The sequence below is a fragment of the Triticum aestivum genome, chromosome 2A (genome assembly GCF_018294505.1).
Source record: "Triticum aestivum cultivar Chinese Spring chromosome 2A, IWGSC CS RefSeq v2.1, whole genome shotgun sequence".
NCBI lineage: Eukaryota > Viridiplantae > Streptophyta > Magnoliopsida > Poales > Poaceae > Triticum > Triticum aestivum.
Genome location: NC_057797.1, coordinates 488844965 through 488864689, shown reverse-complemented (window position 1 = coordinate 488864689; position 19725 = coordinate 488844965). Strand labels below are relative to the sequence as shown.

General features: G+C 49.2%; 1 protein-coding gene across 1 annotated transcript; it reads right to left on the bottom strand.

Moving 5' to 3' along the window:
- Positions 1–1959: 1959 nt before the first annotated feature.
- LOC123189074 (probable serine/threonine-protein kinase PBL7) lies at positions 1960–7672 on the bottom strand. The gene is made up of 7 exons (XM_044601394.1): positions 7469–7672; positions 7167–7433; positions 6107–6227; positions 5310–5509; positions 4742–4931; positions 3068–3459; positions 1960–2663 (listed from the first exon to the last, which is right to left on the bottom strand). The coding sequence occupies exons 1-7, from the start codon at positions 7670–7672 to the stop codon at positions 2196–2198; spliced, it is 1842 nt and encodes a 613-aa protein (XP_044457329.1). The 3' UTR covers positions 1960–2195.
- Positions 7673–19725: the final 12053 nt, after the last annotated feature.

The following is a 19725-nucleotide window of genomic DNA, read 5'->3' as shown; positions in this document are numbered from 1 at the left end:
ACACTGCGCACTATGTCAATAGGTTAGTCCAAAAAATAATATAAAGTTGCTAGTAAATGAGTATAAAACATCCAAGAATGATACTTTAATAGCATGGAACAATCAAAAATTATAGATACGTTGGAGACGTATCACTGTCCTAGGAGAGCTGCACGCATAGCTCCCCGACGGCGGCCGCTTCTGTCCTGGGTGAGCTGCACGCACACAAGCTGCTCGCTGAAATGAGGCAGAGGGAAAATGGTTCCAAAGAGCAGGGTTGAAGCTGACATATGGGCCCCACGTGGAAGGCAACGGTCAAAGAAACGATTTTCTTATTGGTGGGCCCAGCTGTCATAAAAATGTTTAAAATTTAATCACATAGCGATTTGGTTTTTTTGGAACAGCGAACCAAAATTGTGATAGCATTTTAGGAAATTAAGAAAAGTGATAGTTTTTGGTAACCCTAGCCCGTAATGTAGTGGTTTTTTGCTATTCACTCATGTATATCTTGTTTCTTTGCTCAGTGAAAATATACTGCCGGTGCTGCTCATTTTCTTGCTTTGTTTAAATGTACTACAAATCCTGAATAGGCACATTCTTTTTCCTTTGTCTGAATATAACAGAGACAATTATGTATGCAGTAGTGATTGTCTGATCTTATGTCCTTTTAGGTGACCAGATAGATGAAGCGAAAACTTTTTTTTCGAGAGTACGCAAATTGCGTACCTTAGCTTTATAGAAGAGTGAAAGAAATGTACAAGAGAGTTACAAGCATAGCCACCAGTCACAAGCCGACTGAGGCTATGGCCAACTCCAACTCCACACACTATATTAACTCCTCACACAATGTTTTCAACTCCCCACCCTCCCGCTGTCTCCCACATGCGCAGCTAATCAAGAATCCTAGACACTAATACAGAGGCGGAGATAGACGGAGTCTTCGGATGGAAGACTCGAGCATTTCGTTGCTTCCATAGGTGCCAACACACCAGAATCACCAGGCTATCGAAAGCTCTACGGTTCTCCTTGCGAATCAGCTTATGGGTGCTACCCCACCACGATTCCAAGTTATCATTCGCCACCGGTGCTAGTGTTGGCGCAATCCTTACACTGGACAAGGCCGTGTGCCATACCTGTCTTGAGTAAACGCATTGGATGAGTAGATGTTCCACATTGTCTTCTTCCTGATCACATAGATAACAGGAAGCGAAAACTCCAGGATTCATATTGTTGGCACATATGTTTTGAGCAGACAACTAAAACGAAGGGTATACTATGCTTGACAAATGATTCCATGGCCTGATAGATGCCTAAGTTATGTAATTAATTAAGTGGAACTAGCTGTGTGAGTTGTGTCTGGAATATTTCTTCTCTTCATGGTGGCGTTGTATACTGATTCATTTTTCCTACGCATATTTGGCAAAGCATTCAGTAAAACACTTCTACTTCATAATTATTTCTCATGGAACCATTTATGCATGTGCGCTCAAGCTATAGCATATATGTTCTTTGGATCGTGCTCCATGTGTACCTATCAACAACATAGCATTGCTTCGATCAATATCTCCGTACATATTTTATTTTCCGTGGCAATATACGGTCTCTGACTATAACTTAAATCCATCTAATCTTGTGTTATCCGTAACGTAGCACGAGCATCTTACTAGTCAAGTAACAAAAACAACACGTGCTAGAAAGTTACGGATTGCTAGGGCCCCTCGCATCAACAAACGATCAAATAAACCGTAGTAAAATTATATATTGTAAGGGCCTCCACTTTAGCTAAAGAGGAACCGAGCACTACTAGTACCTAGCAAGCACAAAAAACCTGGTGAAACCTGTTGAGCCATCCAATCCAGCGATCCAAAGGCTAGAAGAATCAGGATGCAAGCCCGCAACCAGTGCAAATCCTATAATAACCAAGAAAAAACATAAAGCAATGCAAATTATACAAACAAAGAAAGAGGAACAGGGACAACAGACACGAGTTCAGATTTGTTCTCCATCGTCGCAAAATTTTCCGAGAATTTACAGGTACGACCATATCCAGTACAAAGCCACCCAATTCTCCTCTTGTTTTGTTTTGTTTTTGTTTTGCCCCTATAAATGTACACATCTAACACCACCGGAAAGCACCCAATTCATCTTTCCCCGCCAATCGAAAGCAAGCACAGTCGACAGAGAGAAAACACAAGGCCACAGGTTGACGACTGCCGCTATCCGATTTCAGTTGGAGAATCGAGGCTCCCCTGTGCATTGGCAGCAGCACGCGTCTTCTCCCGCAGGTTCGCACCCCACATCCTCGCCTCAGCCACCATCCTCTCCCTGTCATTAAGGATACCCGGAGGAGGCTCCCTGGGGGAATCATCTCGATCCGACTTGTGTCCAGAGCTGCCTGCCTCATCATTCTTCAGGAGCGTCCTTCCACTATCAGAAACCCTACTTCGCTGGTCGCCACCTGCCTTTTTCGAGGCATGGATCGCATTAGGATCATAAATTTGGGACGCCAGGTAGGAAAGAGCAGTCACAACATCAGCGATAAGTGGTCGCGAAGCAGCCTCTGACTGAATACACATTGACGCCACAGCGAGGGCTTGGTAGAGCCCACGCATGGGATATCGTCCCTGCAGCCCTGGATCAGCCATCTTTGGGAGCTTCCGCCTGTCATTGAAAAGAGGGCGTGCCTGGCAATGTATAAAGAATGCCATTACTACACAATTAATTCCATGACACATGGAAAATCATAAGCATTGCACAAAGGACTAATATTTCTACTGCTACTTGCAAACTGTGGCCTGCTCCCAACATACTTTCTACTACTTGTATCCATAAGCGATTGTGGATAAGCATTGTCATAATCATGCTTCTATCATACTAATTTTTACTTGAAAAAAGGTCCTTAATAGCTTCTAAATATACCCCCACATTTATTTCCCAACTTCCCATCATAATTAAATATCCAGTTACCCAGCAAATATATAAGAGAAACTGATATCTGACTATCAACAAGTGATATATGGATAGATAATCTGATAGAATGAGTAGGAAATAGCAACAATTGATTATGAACAATTTTAACATAGCATACCCACGACACGAGGTTTTGTTCCCCATGAGGTCTGGTGCTGTCAATGGCCTTCCGGCCAGTAATCAACTCAAGCAACACCACTCCAAAGCTATAGACATCTGACTTGACTGTAAGTTGCCCTGTCATAGCATATTCTGGAGCACAATAGCCGTATGTTCCCATCACACGTGTAGAGACATGAGACTTGTCACCAACAGGACCCAATTTAGCGAGACCAAAGTCTGACAGCTTTGGATGGAAATCATCACCCAATAGAATATTTGATGACTTGAAGTCTCTATATATAACTGGTGGTTGTGCCTTGTCATGGAGGTATTCCAGCCCTTTAGCAGCACCAGCTGCAATTTTCATCCTAGTGTTCCAGTCCAACGGTTCCTTATCAGGAGGGAGATCTGCATCAAGTGTTACACAGAAGTTAATTTAGCCAAAAGCGAAATACGCAGAGTTGCTTGGAGCAAGATTGAACGTAATAGTTATACAGATGTTCTTTTTTTTGCATGGAGTTTCTGAAGTAACGAAGTTGCATTTGCAGCACTAGCGAATTAAAGGACTATGCATTCCTATCCCAAAAATTGACCCATGAATACCACAAAAAGAAAAACATTGGCCCATGAAGATACGAATCGGGAAGACATCCACATGGTTCAAAAGAAAATGTTCCTACTGCACAGTTGCATAGCTAGATCTGAGCTCAACTGATATAGTTCAGTAATGTACTTTCTGTGCACAACATTGACAACAGCACAGCCCAGAAAAACCGAGTCATCTGGAACAGGGTTACTTACTGTTATGTCAGCAATATGTTTTCATGCTAGGTTCCAATTATTGGCACATCTGACTTAGCTAGTAGCTGGTCTATTCTCTGGTCCCCAACTACATTCTTCAAGACAATAATTTACATGACCCCTTGTTTAAATAATCAAATTAACCGGCACATCTAGCAATTCTACCGTCACAGTGATTGCTTTATTCACTTCGGTGAGCTTGGTAGCAAAATGAACCTAAATGAAGTTCAGTATTTGAATATCAACTTCTTTCCTGCCTTACGAAAATAAATTATATCTTGCACTAAAAGTACACACGGGGTATGACCGTATGAATGTATCATCGATATTAAACCACATACACATGGAAGACATCCAATATTTGACCACACTCACCACAGATCACTAATAGAGTCAAATTACCTAATTTGCACTCTTCATATATTTCCCAGAATATAAAATATGCAGCAGCCATGTCTCAAGCGGTTGACATGACCAAGTAAGTAGTAGATTAAGTTATACCACCATGCTAACAAACATACATACAAATACAGGATGTTCACCCAACTATAATTAGGTAACAGATAAAGATGGAGCCAGCAAGGTCAATCAGAGAAACCTACTGGATACTGTGCATGTTATGTACCGCTGCATGGACAAAAGGACTTGGCAGAGCAAAATGTCTCACAATCAAGAAAAGAATCATGCACATGGAGCAACAATAAAACAATCATGGACAGATGGGGGCAGACAGAATAGCAGATTGACAACCTGTACTGAACCAAACATGTGAGAAACAACCAGTATCACATATGTGCACAGTAGCCGCACAAAAACATGAATGGAGGCTCAAAAGGCATTGCTCTGCAGTCTGCACAACGCCAATATAGAAAGCAACAAACAGTCTTACCATGGAGATGGTCTTCCAATGATCCAAGGGGCATATACTCATACACCAGAAGGCGTTGCTCTCCATCAGCGCAATAACCAACCAAATTAACAAGGTTTTGATGATGCAGCAAACTGAGCATGAGGACCTCCACCAGAAATTCTTTGTTTCCTTGGTTTCCATCCCTATTGAGCTGCTTTATAGCAACAACCTGCAACAGGTGCTTCAAACATTTCAGCTTTGCATGTGTTAGGCCCCGTCTCATGCTTTAGGACATAAAATACTTCATTCAGATGGCAAGCATTAATTGTTTCATGTGCTTCATCTTGCTCAATTAACAAAGGGCCTACGGACAGTCGAGCAGCCAAGGCCGGCAGAAATTGAATCTGCCATGCCTATAAGTGAACATGAACTTTTCTTGCATGTGGGCATCCACTGATCATGTGCAAACACTGGTTTTCTTGGATGTCCTAGACGAATCAATGGCACCTTTGATACAACCAAGTAACCTCGGTACTACTCTAACATCAAGAAACAAGAAAGACGGAAACAAAAATTAAGACCTAGCTTTGCCAACAAAACAAGTTACCTGGCCTCCATCAAGACGGCCCTTGTAAACACGTCCGAACCCTCCCTCCCCAATGAAGCATTCCTCCCTGAAGTTCCTCGTGGCAGCTGTAAGCTGGCGGAAGGTGAATGTCTGCGCAGAGAGGACATTGCCATTGGCATCCCTGAGATCTGAAAGCTCCTTCATTCCGGCATTGCCTTTTGCCCTTGCCTTCTCAGCCCCTGCACATATTCACATCGTCATGCAGATGAAGATACAATCACGATGAAGGCACCAACCCAAATAAGCATTCTACTCCTAATTGAATGAGTTGTCATACGATAAATCGCGGAAACCAGCCTAGTAGGTAAGATATTTGTACCCACTATCAGAAATATCTTAGGGGATTACTAACCACACTTTATTCCCGTCTTTTCCCTCAATCCCATTCACCAGGATCACCTTGTCCACCGTCACCAGCCATTAGATTCTAGAGTCCAGCGAGAAAAGACCAACAAAGAGCATCAAACCCTCATGAGGCACTTCTTCCACAGCTCAGCCCCCACGGTCACGCAAAGTCGACGAAAAGATCGCCACAAGATCCAGATCTGAGCTATTATTCCGCGCAAGGCCAGGCTGCTCTAACGAAACGATTACTATCTTACACGAATCTACAAGTCCTGAAGCCGAGCGTCTCTTCCCCTCCACTCCGGCCCGTGGTGCCGCCGTGCCGGTGGAGGAAAAGGGGAGAAGAGATTAACAGAGAGCATCAAACCATCAACGGATCCGATCCTACTCCCATCAATCGACCAGAAGGCCGATCGGAGAGACGCACGCACCTGCGGGGAGCTTCTCGACGCGCGGCGGGACCATGGGTCTCTCCTCGCGGGCGCCGACGCCGGAGGACGATGCCGCGGACACAGTCCGTCCGCCCGTGCCATTTCCGCCGCCTCCGCCGCCCTGCTTGGGGTAGAGCAGCTCCCCGTCGGAGCCCGAATCGAAGCACGGGAAGCAACCCATAGCGGCTCACCAATGAACTCCCCGCATTCCGCAACAAGCGCCGCTGGATTCGTGCCGGACAGAGCACCCCGGACCAGCGGACCAGGTCGGCGGGCGGGCGGAGGGGCCTTGGAGGCGGGGGTAGGAGGAGGAGGAGGGGAGGAGACTGGTGGTGGACTCCGTGAGCCGACGCGGTTTCGGCCTTGCCTTTGGCTGCTGCCGTTTTGCGCCGCTGCGTCTTAACAGGCGGCCCTCGGGACTGGGGTTGGTAAGAAACGGGTAACCATGGTCTATGGGAGGTTAGGACCTCACTGTCATTTTCACTTTTTTTTTCCTTTTCCGTGTGATCTATCTTGGTTGCCTCTTTCCCATAAGAGCATCTCCAGTCCCGTTCGGCTCCCTAGGACGCCGAAAAAGAACGGCCTGGGGACGAACCGGCGCTAGATTGACCACTGGGGACGACCTAGCTCACAGCCACGTCCCGAGGCGACGCCTCCCAAACCGTGGCAAATTCAACATGGACATTCCCGCTCACAAAAGATGCCACAAGCCCGTCGATCACATCGGCCCAGTTCGGCAATCATCAGGTCGGCGATTGTATGAAAAGTTCGACATACAAAAAAGAAAGGACGCGCGTGCAACGCTTCACACGGCGGGGTCGGCCTCCGGCGTCAGCGGAGTTGGCGTGCGCGGGCTTGGCGGTGTCGGGCCTGCTTCGGTGATGGGCGGCGTCGGCGGGCTTCTGTGCTGCTGGGCATCGTGGAGGCATCATGGCTCGGGCTTGGATGAGCCCCCAACTGTCCTGGCGATACATGGTGAACATGTACAGCAGCTACGCCGAGCAACAAACAGTTGGCGGGGGCTCATGGCGAGAAGAAGTGGGACACCGGCGTGCCATACCTGATCCTCAACGCTGGCGCCGCTCTCCGGGCGAGCTGCGATCTTCTCGACGATCCCATGCCATTTGTTGCACGCCGACTGGATGAGCCCCCAACGGTTCGCCATTGCCTTCGACCCGCGCTGCATGAAGACGCCTTTGAAGTCGGGGTCAACGAGTTTGCGCTTGTCGAACTCGGCATTGATGCGCTTCCAATACGTGTCGATGCTCTGGTTCCTGCCGATGATCGGGTCGAGGCAGACGACTTTCCACGCTTTGGCGAGACATTCCTGCTCCTTAGACAACCACTTGATGCGTGGCTCACCGGTCCTGACCGCCCCTTCTTCTTGCGTCTCTTCGCCGGAATCGGCGCCGGCTCCTCGTTCTCGTCCTCCTGCTCGTCCGGCTCCTCCTCGTCGTACTCGAGCTCGCTGTCCATGTCGCCATCGAGGCCAATCATCTCGTCCTGGGTAGTGAACCCGGGGGACGCGGCGGCGGCGGCCGAGCCTGCCGTGATGATGTCGTCCATGTCGGCCTCGGTCGCATCAGTGTCGCCAAGGTGCGATGCGGAAGCTTGTGAGAAGGGCAGCGCGCCACGACAGAGAGGGGGCGTCGGGGACGACGCGTAGGCCGGTGGTGAGTAGTCGTATGGAGGGTACTGCACGCCGGCGAAGACGGGCGAGGGCGTGCTGGGCCGGGTGACCATGGGGGAAGGTGATGTTGGGGTTGAACCCACCGTGCGCGTCCCCGTCGGCGTAGCCCGACAACCGCGTGCATCCCTAGGGTTGCGGCGACGACGAGAAGCCGGCCGGAGAACCGGCGCTTTGCTAGCTTCAGGGCGCGTTCTGGGCGTGGCCCCTGGGAGGATTCATCATCCCCACGTGAGCCGCCTCGGCTTGTTCGGCCGCAGCCGCGAGCGCCGCGTTGTCCCTGGCCTTCTTGGCGTTGGCCCTGTTCCGCCGGTCGGTGGTGACAGCCTCCCAACGCTGGACTTCCGCCCTCCAGACGGCGTTGGATATGCCCGGTGGCTTGGACGGCGACGCCCTCGGCTTCCACTACTTCGGCTGGGCAGCGGCGACGGTCGCAGCCGTCGCGGCGCGGGGATCACGTATTTCTTCGGTGACATGGCGTCCGACGAGGGGAGGAGGAGGGAGATTGGCGGGAGGAATGGAGAGAATGAGAAGGAAGCCGGGGGGAAAGCGGGAAGAAACGGCGGGAAAAGGCCCTCCTCTCGCCGACAGAGCGGCCCCACGCCCCTTTTCGCTTGTGCCGACGCCCCCAGGCGCCCCCAGCGCGCCGGGTTCGGCTCGGGTGTGCCGACTGTTATTTCGGTCCAACCCGACAAAAAACGAACTCATGGGAACGTGACTGGGCCGATTTTCGCCTGCCAACGCTAAGAAAACGCTTGGGGAAAGTCTCTTGAGGACGCGGCTGGAGATGCTCTAAAGGATCAAAGTTAAGATAAATATCATGTGGGTCTTTATTTGAGTGGCGCTATAGTGTTTCTGCGACGATAGTTATTGAGGGTGAGAGAATTTAGATTTGGTTTACTTTCAGAATGCGCATACAACTGAAAGGTTTGAGCATATAGAGCATATAAATTGTCAGATTATACTATCTTAAAAAAATTAAGACAGGGTGCTTTCATCATTTTACTTAATTGTTTTTGTGACCTTTGTTGTTGTTTTTCTTCCGAGTGTTTGTTATGACTTTGTGATCTTACAGTGTTTTTGCAATGGCCTGAAATAAATCCAAATTCACTTTTCCACGTGAATAACGCATGGTTGTTGGATTTTGTTCTCGCAAAGAAAAAGGTTGTCAAATTTTGCAGTCAGGGATATAAAAGGTAGAGAAAGATGGTGTGAAGATAACGGCATCACTAGAGTGACACATAGAAACTGTGGTGTAACGGTTGAGTCATTTTCTATTTTTCTAGGAAGCATATATGATTCTAGTTTACCTTTATGAGAAAGAACTATCATGTGGCATGAATTAAATTATCATACGGTGTGCATTGCCGGATACATGATAGCATTTTCCATTGCAATTGCAAGCAAGTATGAAATGCCATATAATACCAAGGAAGAATAAAATCTTAACATTATTTTGTGCTTAAACTTTACTAACTGAAACGCGATACCCATTACACTGTGATGGTAGAATTGTGATTCTACTGTGGGTCTTCATTTGAGTGGCTTTGCAATGTTTGCTCTATGACTATTTGTGATGTGAGAGACCTTAACTTTAGGATTATACTTTCTTGACGTGTATACAATTGAAAGGCCATATCATACTGAGTTGTTGGATTATGTCATATTGAATAAATTGAGATGAAGAGAAGGTGAACAAATGTGCCACTTAGATATAGGATTTCATCATTCGTGTTTTTTTAGTTTTAGGGGGAATTATCGTGTGATTATCGTTGTTTTTCCATGGAGATTACGGGATTGTGATCTTATAGTGTTTTTAATATGACCATAGATGAATTTAGTTTCACTTTTGCGCTTTCATAAGGCGATAGCATGAGAGTTGTCAAATTATGTAATCAAGGATATGAAAAGTTAGAGAAAGATGGAGTGAAGATAATAGTATGCACTAGAGTGACGCATAGAACCTATGGTGTCACCATTGAGCCATTTTCTAGTTTACCTTTACGAGAAGGAATTATCATGTGGTATGCATTTTTTTAGATCTGACATTGTTTTTTGTTGCAATTGCAAGCAAGTGTGGAACGCCATACAATGGTAAAGAAGAATAAAAATCTCAACATACTTGTGTGCATAAATTTTCGTAACTGAAATGTGACGACCATCACATTATGATGGTAGAAGTGTGATGATACAGTAAGTCCTAGTGTGTGGCATAGATATGAATCATATGTGCTTTTAGATAGAGTTAAATACACTACAGGTGTCCTAACTTGTCCGGCGTAGTCAGTTTGGTGCCTAAACTTGAAAAATACACAAAAATGGTGTCGTAACTTGTCTAGGCGTTCAAATACGGTGCCTCTGGACGTATGCCGCCGTATTGAGTGCCCGCGTGGCATGCCAGCCTGTCGCTGAGTCACATGTTAGTGGTTGCAGGCGCCGGAGACGCGATGTGAGCTATGTGTTTTTTTACATGAATGCCCCATGATTTTAATTAATTCTTGCAAGAAAAATACCCCTTGATTTTAATTAATACTCACAAAAAATACCAATAAGCCAGCGTGTAGGGAATTCGAACACGGGACATCCTCATCGCCTAACAATCGAGCGAACCAGGCAGCCACGGTCTAGTTTGCACTAAATTATCAGCAAGCGGTTTATATAGATGATTGCACGTATCGCTCTGCTTTTACTAGAGTAATTTTCTTTTTATTTATTTTCAAGTTACTATCTTGTTTTTCTTCGACTGAAGTTTATGTTTAGTTTTCATGATACATAAACTTTTCCATATGAAAAAATAAAATAATTATCAATATGGAATTTTGTTTACTTTATGTCTATTCTATTTCCATTATTGTGTACTTTGAAGAGATAAACATGAAGTTTTTCTAAAATTGATGTGGAATTAAAAATTTGAACGTATATTAAAAACACGGTGAGCATTTTTTGAAATACGCGTTCACGTTCATGTTCATTTTTCATTTTCATATTATTTTAGAAAATGCTCACCGTGTTTTTTGAAAATTATGAATGCGCTTAAATTTCTCGGAACACGCTTAACATGTTAGTACATTTCTAGAATTTATTATTGTCACACAATAATATTTAATACATGTTGAACAGATTTTAAATACAATAATGTCAATTTTAAATAATTGTGCATTTTAAAAATAGAATGGAGATACACAATAATTCTTCGTGCTTATGGTCCTCAATGAAGATGCATAAATTTACACAATAATTTTTAGTATACGTTCAACTTTTTATGTCCACATAATTTTTAGGAAAATTTCATGTTTATCTCTTCAAGGCACACAATAATGAAAGTAGAATAAAGATATAAAATAAACAATAATTGCATATTGATAATTATTTTATTTTTCATATGGGAAGATTTATGTATCATGAAAATTAAATGGAAACTTCACTTGAAAAAAAAAACGAAGTAGTACTTCAAAAAACAACTGTAGAAAACATGTGCAAAGCGATATGTGGAATCGTGCATATAAATTGCTAGCTGGCAGTTAAATGTAAATGAAAGTGTGGCCTCTTGGTCCGTTTGTTTGTTAGGCAGATATGTGGAACCGTGCATATAAGTTAGCTGGCAGTTAAATGTAAATGAAAGTGTGGCATCTTGGTCCGCTTGTTTGTTAGGCAACTAGGAGGTCAGTGGCAATTCTAAAAAAAACAATTCTAAAAAAAAACTTGTGTTTATATTTTTATGAGAATTAATTAAAGTACAGGCGCGTTGCCGTAAAAAAATAGCATGCGGTCCAATGCCCGTAATGATATTTTCCCGAGAATTAGCTAAAGTCCAGGGGTATTTCTATAAAAAAAACTACACACACAGCTCACAACGCGCCCACACCCACTGACATGTGGCCCGACGGCAAGCTCGCATGCCACACGGGCCCTTGATACGGCGGCATACGTCCACATGCATCGTATTTGAACGTCTAGACAAGTTACGACACCACTTTTGTGTATTTTTCAAATTTAGACTCCAAACTGACCGCGTCGGATAAGTTAGGGCACGTGTAGTATATTTAACTCTTTTAGATATTTGCTTTGTGACCTTGTTCACTTATTAGTTACTACCAAGCAATCTCGGAGTTCCATAATTATCATATATCTTTTTTGGTTTACACATTGTCGGTGTCAAAACCGGTGGATCTCAGGTAGGGGGTCCCGAGTTGTGGATCTTGGATCAATGGGGAACAAGGGACGAAGAACACGATGTTTACTCAGGTTCGGACCCTCTCGAAGAGGTAAAACCCTACGTCCTGCTTGAATATATTGAAGTGTGTAGGATGATTATAGAGTCGATCTACCATGAGATCAGATGAACTAAACCCTAGGTGAGTCGGATGATGGATATTGTTCTAGCCTCTACGGACTAAACCCTCTGGTTTATATAGACACCAGGGGTACTAGGGTTACACATGGTCGGTTACAAAGAAGGGATAAACATGTCGATTCTTCTTATCTTGACTTGGAGGACACACCAAGGCATCAAAGACTTCTTGTCCGGATACGGAGTCGCCTCATAGTTTGACCTTCTAGTAGTTCGCAACGCGGCCCACCTGTTCGGCCCATGAGAGATATGCCGGCAGCCCGAGGACTCCCTCAGTAGCCCACGAACTAGCCTTCAATGTCGGTGCTTCATAGCTTCCTGAGATTTTGACGTACCCAAAGTCTCCGGCTTGTTGGGCGAGTTCCTCTCCCCCTTAATGTTTGAAGTTGTCGGAATCGGGGCTTCGTGGACCCAAACAAGGTTCGAACACTAGGGTGTGTGCGAAGATCTAGCTTGGCTGCTGCCTCAAGCTCGCCGCCTCACGGCTTGGCCTCGTCGAGTTAGTGCGAGCGGGGAAAGAGATGAACACGGAGATTTACCCAGGTTCGGGCCACCTTGCGGTGTAAAACCCTACTCCTGCTTTGTGGTGGATTGGCCTCGCGAGGAGGTTGAGTATGAACTAGTGCAGTGGATGAGCTACCTCGAGAGAGTTCCATTGCCAAAGGGTTTGATCCCCTCTCTACGATGGAGACTAGCCTATACTTATACTAGGCTCGGCTCTCCTCCCTCATAGCTTAGGCAGGAAGGAATACCACATTGGCCAATTTTGAAGGGGGGCAATAGTACATCATATCCTGACGAAAGGTGGTCTTCGCTGCAGAGCTTTTGATCGTGACGCAACTGTGGGCTCGGCGATGACATCCGTCCTACCGAGCCTATGGTCTTGGTCTTGTTTCACCGGAATGGAAGCCTTTGGGGGACTCCTCGGGAACCCGCTCTTGTCCTTGCCTCCTTAGCACGAAAGAGAAAAAAATTCCTGGACTGCGCCCGCTGGCGCCCTTGGTTGTCATGGCTCATGTCATCGCGAGCCTCGTGAGGTGGGTACCTGCATAAAGATCTCCGCTCCTCGGGAGGCAGGCTCGGGAGCTGCTCCTCGGGAGGTCTTGGTGTCGTTCACCTCACGAGGCCAGGGGCCCTCGCGAGGGTCTTGCCCTTAAGGTCTTGGAGTAGGTCCATAGCGGGCCGTCGATGAAGTCACGCGCTGGGCCACGGGCAGACAGGTCTGGGTACCCCCAATCCCAGGATGCCAACAGTAGCCCCCGGGCCCAAGGTGCACTCGTCCTGGCTTCGAGGCGAAGGGAGAAGCGCTGCAAGCCCCAATCTCCTGCGGGCCAGGCTTGACGCGTGGCGCACGACGGAGCGCGGACGCCTCCACTTCCCCACATCCCATCGGCAACTGCCCAGGCTGACAAAAGACTGGCGCACGCAACAGGGCCATCATTGCCCTGCTCCGCTCCTGCCTTCCGTTCCTCCCTTCCTCGCGCTTTGTCTGCCGAATCTTCCGCCGCCTCTAGATCGCCATACCCCCATGGCTCCCAAGAGGAAGAGGAGTAGGGCCACGACGGCGTCGGACCGCCAGGAGGGGCCGGAACCCGCCCTAGGCCGGTCCAAAAAATCCGCCTGGTGACCGCAGCTGACTCCAATGAGTGGAAGGCGACGAAGATCTGGCCCGCCTCTCGGTCCTCGAACGACCTAGAGGCCACCACCATCGCCCTTCACCTCCATGCCCTCTTCTCCGGCTTGCTTCCTCTGTTCTCGGATTTCTTCAATACTGTGCTCACGCATTGCATCTGGATCCAGAGTCCATCATCCTCCTTTTTTTGCTTTCGTGTTCTTGTGCGAGGCCTTCGTGGGCATCGCCCCCTCGGTGGCGCTGCTCCGCCACTTCTTCTCCCTCCAGTTGGTCGCCAGCGCACGGTGCTCTGGGTGCATGTCGTTTTGTCCGGTGAGCGCGATGGAGCTCCATCCGGACGCGGAGGGGTTCCGGAAGCAATGGGTGTACGTCGATGCCGTCGTGCGCAGCCCCTGCTCCAAACTCCGTCGGTTCCAGCAGAGCCGAGCTCCGGGTGGAAGCACGAGAGGCTCGTCGGCCCGAGGTTCATGCAAGTCACCGCTAGGCTGGCCGGCCAGAGGAGAGAGGGCATGATGATGGCGATGGTGGTGAGGGAGTTCATCTGGTGGAGAATCGCTCCCATTCAGCGCCATTCCCATCCGATGTGGGCCTTCACTAGTTGTAAGGACACCATGAGGCTCCAGGCGCCTTCTCTGCCCTCAAACGCGCTAAGAGGGGTACTCTGCCTCCTGGTCGAACGGGAGGCTGACACGCTTCCCCAGGGAGGGGTCCCCTTGTAAGATTATAAGAACGGGAGAGACTTCGCCAGGGGAATGCCACGCTTCGACGAGTGGGGGCTGCTCCCCGAACGTCTCGAGGGGCCTCGAGACAACCCCATCCTGGTGGGCCCATGCGGTTGGGTCCTAAGGTTGAGTCTCCCCCGGCGGCTGCGGAGGGGAATGACGAACCGCCTGCCATACGGCAGTCTATCTCCGTGCCTCCGAGCGATGGAGGTGACTGAGGGAGTCCTGGACTAAGGGGTCCTCGGGCGTCCGACTTGTTGGGCGTGGGCCGGACTGATGGGCTACGAAGATACAAGACCGAAGACTCTCACCCGTGTCCGGATGGGACTCTCCTTGGCGTGGATGGCAAGCTTGACGTTTGGATATGAAGATTCCTTTCTCTGTAACCGACTTTGTATAACCCTAGTCCCGTCCGGTGTCTATATAAACCAGAGGACTTAGTCCGTAGAGACAATCATAATCAGATAGGCTAGACTTCTAGGGTTTTAGCCATTATGATCTCGTGGTAGATCAACTCTTGTAACCCCCATACTCATCAATATTAATCTAGCAGGACGTAGGGTGTTACCTCCATCGAGAGGGCCTGAACCTGGGTAAACATTGTGTTCCCTATCTCCTGTTACCATCAACCTCAGACACACAGTTCAGGACCTCCTACCCGAGATCCGCCGGTTTTGACACCGACATTGGTGCTTTCATTGAGAGTTCCATTGTGTCATCGTCAAGCGGTCCGATGGCTCCGTCAATCATCCACAACAACATTGTCCAGGGAGAAACCTTCCTCCCTGGATAGATCTTCGTGTTCGGTGGCTTCGTACTGTGGGCCAACTCGCTTGGCCATCTAGAGCAGATCGATAGCCACGCCCCTGGCCATCAGGTCAGATTTGAAAGCTTGAACTATGTCGCGGACATCCGCGGAAACTTGATCTTTGTAACACCCCGAGAATCATGCTACAGTGATCTCCCTCTAATGGTGGTCATGTCATTGTGAACACTAAGCTAATTTTCCACTTGTCCAAAATCGAAGCCAAATTCCAATTTGAATTGCATGTCAAATATTTACTTCTTCTGTCATGCAATCAAAATAGTTCATTATTTGGAATTATTCTCTAAGTATTTGTAATGTTGTAACCAACCTCACCTAAATTCCCAAATGCCCCTGGGAATTATTTGAGTGGTCCGGCAGCAATTAAATTTGCCTTTTCAATTTCCAAAAACCGTTAGTGTCAGTGTACTAGAGTAGGGGTACCCTAGTATCCCGAACTCGTGCACGGGCAGTTGCAGCGCCCCGCGGCAAGGCTTGCCGGGTGACCGCCAAGACCCTCCGCGTTTCCCTTGAAGACCATTCAAGAACAAAGTACCCAAACCAAGACCCCGGCAAGAGGAGCTTGCCGGGAAGGCCCCGACAAGAGGAGCTTGCCGGGAAGGCCAACCAAGGCCCCGGCAAGAGGATCTTGCCAGGAAGAGACAAGACCCCGGCAAGAGGAGCTTGCCGGGAAGGCTATTCAAGGCATACCAAGAAAGCTTGCCACGACGCGCCCTGCGTCCCGGCAAGATCCGGCGAGCGACAAGCTTCCGGACGCGATAAGATGACGGCCGCGGCAAGGAGCTTGCCGCGGGAAACCCCCACTTCGTGCCCGCGCTCCAGCACACCTGCTAACATGTCGCTCTGGGACTCTCCCAAGCACACGTGGCAGGAGGCCGTGCAGCTAGGGGTACGTGGTGGCAAGCGGAGATGAAGAGAAGCCCATCGTGGCAAACGGTGGCGCTCCTAACGGTCACCTTTTGCACTGTTTAGGAGACTCAGACAGGCATTTAATGCTCTTGTCCCCTGCCGTCAGAGTTAGGTAGGGCGCACTGTATCCACAGTAGCGGTAGCTGCACCTACCGCATCCTTTTCCATTTTTACCCTTCTAGTCTACGTTGCCATCTGTCGGTGACCCCTTGAAAGTATAAAAGGAGGCCCAAGCGCAACGTAGAGGGGGTTCGGCCAGTTCGGCTCATTCAACACCAGGGACACTCTCACGCTCAGTCTGACAGCGTCTATCGCTCCTGAGCAAGAATCCAATATACACAAACAAGCAGCAGTAGGGTTTTACGCATCCGTGCAGCCCGAAGCTGGGTAAAATCGCCCGCGTGCACTGCCTCGATCCGCTCTTTGTGCGCTCTCCGCCTCCCACCGAACCGAAAGGGGCCCTGTCCCCATAGGTGTTGGTGGAATCAGCACCCCCCGACATCTCTGGCGCGCCAGGTAGGGGATTCGGCGGCAGCTGTTCTTCATCGTCATGGCTCCTAAGGAGCGGGCGAGCAAAAGAACGACGCCAGTACGGCAACAGAAAAAGCTAAGTCGTGCGAAACTTTAGATATTTCCTTTCTGTATAAGGTTATCCGCCTCGGAGATCTTGTTCTTTGTACGGAAAACCTATGCGCGGAGGAATCAACTCGTAGCTAGTTGCGCCCTTACTCTGTTTCGAGTCCGCTCAACAACTTAAGTGAGCTGCTAGCGCCCTTACTTTGCTTCGAGTCCGCTCAACAACTTAAGTGAGCCGCTAGCGCCCTTACTTTGTTTCGAGTCCTCTCAACAAATTAAGCGAGCTGCAACTAGTTGCGACAAGATTGCTTGTCGGTAGCGACCCCGCCAGCAGGCTGCTGAAGTTCCGCACTCGGCGCTCGCGGCAAGGGTGCCTGCACCGGCAAGTTTCCCTAGAAAGCGTAGGGTGGACGTACAAAGAGGGGTTGAACAGGAAGATAGCATGCGCTATTTATTTGAGATTTTTGCATAGACCTGTATACCGAGGAGCCTTCTCGGGGCTAGTTGCGCTCCATGTTGCCTCGAGTCCGCTCGGCAATTTGTGCGGTTGCGCTAGAACCAAGAAGGTAAACCTTTTCGGGAGGCGTTGTTCCCGAATAGCCGCTAAGGGCCCGTTCCCTCAAGCGCTACTGGCTGGATTGTACGCACCGGAAAGCATTCCAGCAGGCATAGGGAATATACAGCAAAAGTCAAAATTCGCAAGCAAGTTGAGTGCACTTCGAATGCTAATCACTTGCTATGTTTGAACGCAGTTATGGCCCGGGGGCTGGCAACGCCCTTAGGGCCAATCTTTTCGGCGTCAAGAACGACGCAGTTCTTCGCCATAAGCCTTTCCGACAACGATCTTGCCGGGAGCCGGCGTCAAGAACGACGAAGTTCTTCGCCGTAAGCCTTTCCGGCAACGATCTTGCTGGGAGCCGGCGTCAAGAACGACGCAGTTCTTCGCCATAAGCCTTTCCGGCAACGATCTTGCCGGGAGCCGGCGTCAAGAACGACGAAGTTCTTCGCCGTAAGCCTTTCCGGCAACGATCTTGTCGGGAGCTGGCGCAAAGAACGACGAAGTTCTTCGCCATAAGCCTTTCCGGCAACGATCTTGCCGGGGGCCGGTGTCAAGAACAACGAAGTTCTTCGCCAAAAGTCTTCCTGGCAACAAGCTTGCCGGAAGCCAGCATCGAGAACGTCAAAGTTCTCTGCCGAAGATAAAAGCCTTCCTGGCAACAAGCTTGCCAGAAGCCGGCATTGAGAACGTCAAAGTTCTCTGATGAAGATGAAAGCCTTCCTGGCAACAAGCTTGCCGGAAGCCGGCATCGAGAACGTCAAAGTTCTCTGCCGAAGATAAAAGCCTTCCTGGCAACAAGCTTGCCGGAAGCCGGCATCGAGAACGTCAAAGTTCTCTGCTGAAGATGAAAGCCTTCCTGACAACAAGCTTGCCGGAAGCCGGCATCGAGAACGTCAAAGTTCTCTGCTGAAGATGAAAGCCTTCCTGGCGACAAGCTTGCCGGAAGACGACATCGAGAACGTCAAAGTTCTCTGCTGAAGATAAAAGCCTTCCCGGCAAGCCAGTATCGCTGGGGGCTGTGAGTGCCAAGAATCGTCCACGGCAAACCAGAATTGCCGAGGGCTGCAATACCAGATAAGTCTTTCATCCCTCATCATGCATCCTCTTATGGACTGGGGAATGCGAAACCACGTTTCTTCCTGGAAATTGCCGTGCTCCCTCGACTCTAGGCCCTGGGGCTCGTTCTCTGGGCCAAGTTTGGTCGTAGTCGCGGCAGCAAAGGGATGAAACGAGGAGACCGCACCCACCTCGTTCCTGCCTCCGTCAAAAGCGTGAGAAAGGTTGAGCGGCGTGGGAAGGCGGCAGGGCCTGTTGCCGGGAGATGAAATGTCTGTCCGAGGGATACCAAGGATTTGCTCCTTGGCGTGGGTTTAACTCGCGAGACAAATAACCCGGCAAGCGTTCCCCTTTTCATTAAAAAAACACCCCACTCAGGTACAATCCATAGAGGATGAAAAACATGAAAGAGAGGATTACAAGTTCTAGATACAGCTAAGGCCCGAAGGCTTACAAATTAAAAAGATAAGATGCCCGTAATCCCTTTCCTGCCCCTCTTTTCAGGAGGCAGGTCAAGGAGGCGAAAAGGGCAAGAGGAGTGCCTAGGCGAGTTACGGGTGCCATAAGACACCAAGGGAACACCCCGGGGAGTTCAAGAAGCCGGCGACGCGGATGATGGGGTCGCCGGTGCCGCGCAAAGCGGCGCCCGACGCCTAGTCGGACCCGCTACCCCGCCGCCCGCTACCCTCGTCGTCGCTGTCGCTCCCCTCCTCGTCGCTCTCGCTCAAGGAGGAGCCTTCGCTGTCGGAGGAGCTGTCCACGCAGCACTTCGCCTGAGTGCCGAAGCACCCGAAGGCCTTGACGGAGAGGAGATCGCCCTCCATCAACTTAAAATGGAGGGTAAACCCCTCCGTCAAGCTGTGGATGCGGGCGAACGTCTTCCACCCTCGATCAAGATACATCACATTAGGGGCTGGGAATGCAACGCGGACTCGCGTGCCATTGATCCCACAGCCCCTCATGTGCAGCCTCAATGTCTCGGGCGGGTCCAACTCCATCGCGCGCGCAAACGGAGCTGGAAGCCGGAGGCGACGACGAGGCGCCCGGCGCAGCCTGACGAAGAACTCGCAAGGGTCGTCCACTATATGGACCGCCTGTTGGGTTTCGTAGTAATTTCAAAAAATTTCCTACGCACACGCAAGATCATGTGATGCATAGCAAGGAGGGGAGAGTATTGTCTATGTACCCAACGCAGACCGACTGCGGAAGCGATGACATGACGTAGAGGAAGTAGTCGTACGTCTTCTCGATCCAACCGATCAAGCACCGAAACTACGGCACCTCCGAGTTCGAGCACACG

Excerpts from the sequence above, each read along its gene's own strand:
- LOC123189074 (XM_044601394.1), bottom strand. The coding sequence starts at position 7,672 with ATGGACGACATCATCACGGCAGGCTCGGCCGCCGCCGCCGCGTCCCCC. Across the intron at positions 7,434-7,468 it reads AGAAGGGGCGGTCAGGACCG|GAATGTCTCGCCAAAGCGTG; the intron begins GTGAGCCACGCA and ends TCTAAGGAGCAG. Across the intron at positions 6,228-7,166 it reads GCGCCAGCGTTGAGGATCAG|GGCGGCGGAGGCGGCGGAAA; the intron begins GTATGGCACGCC and ends TACCCCAAGCAG.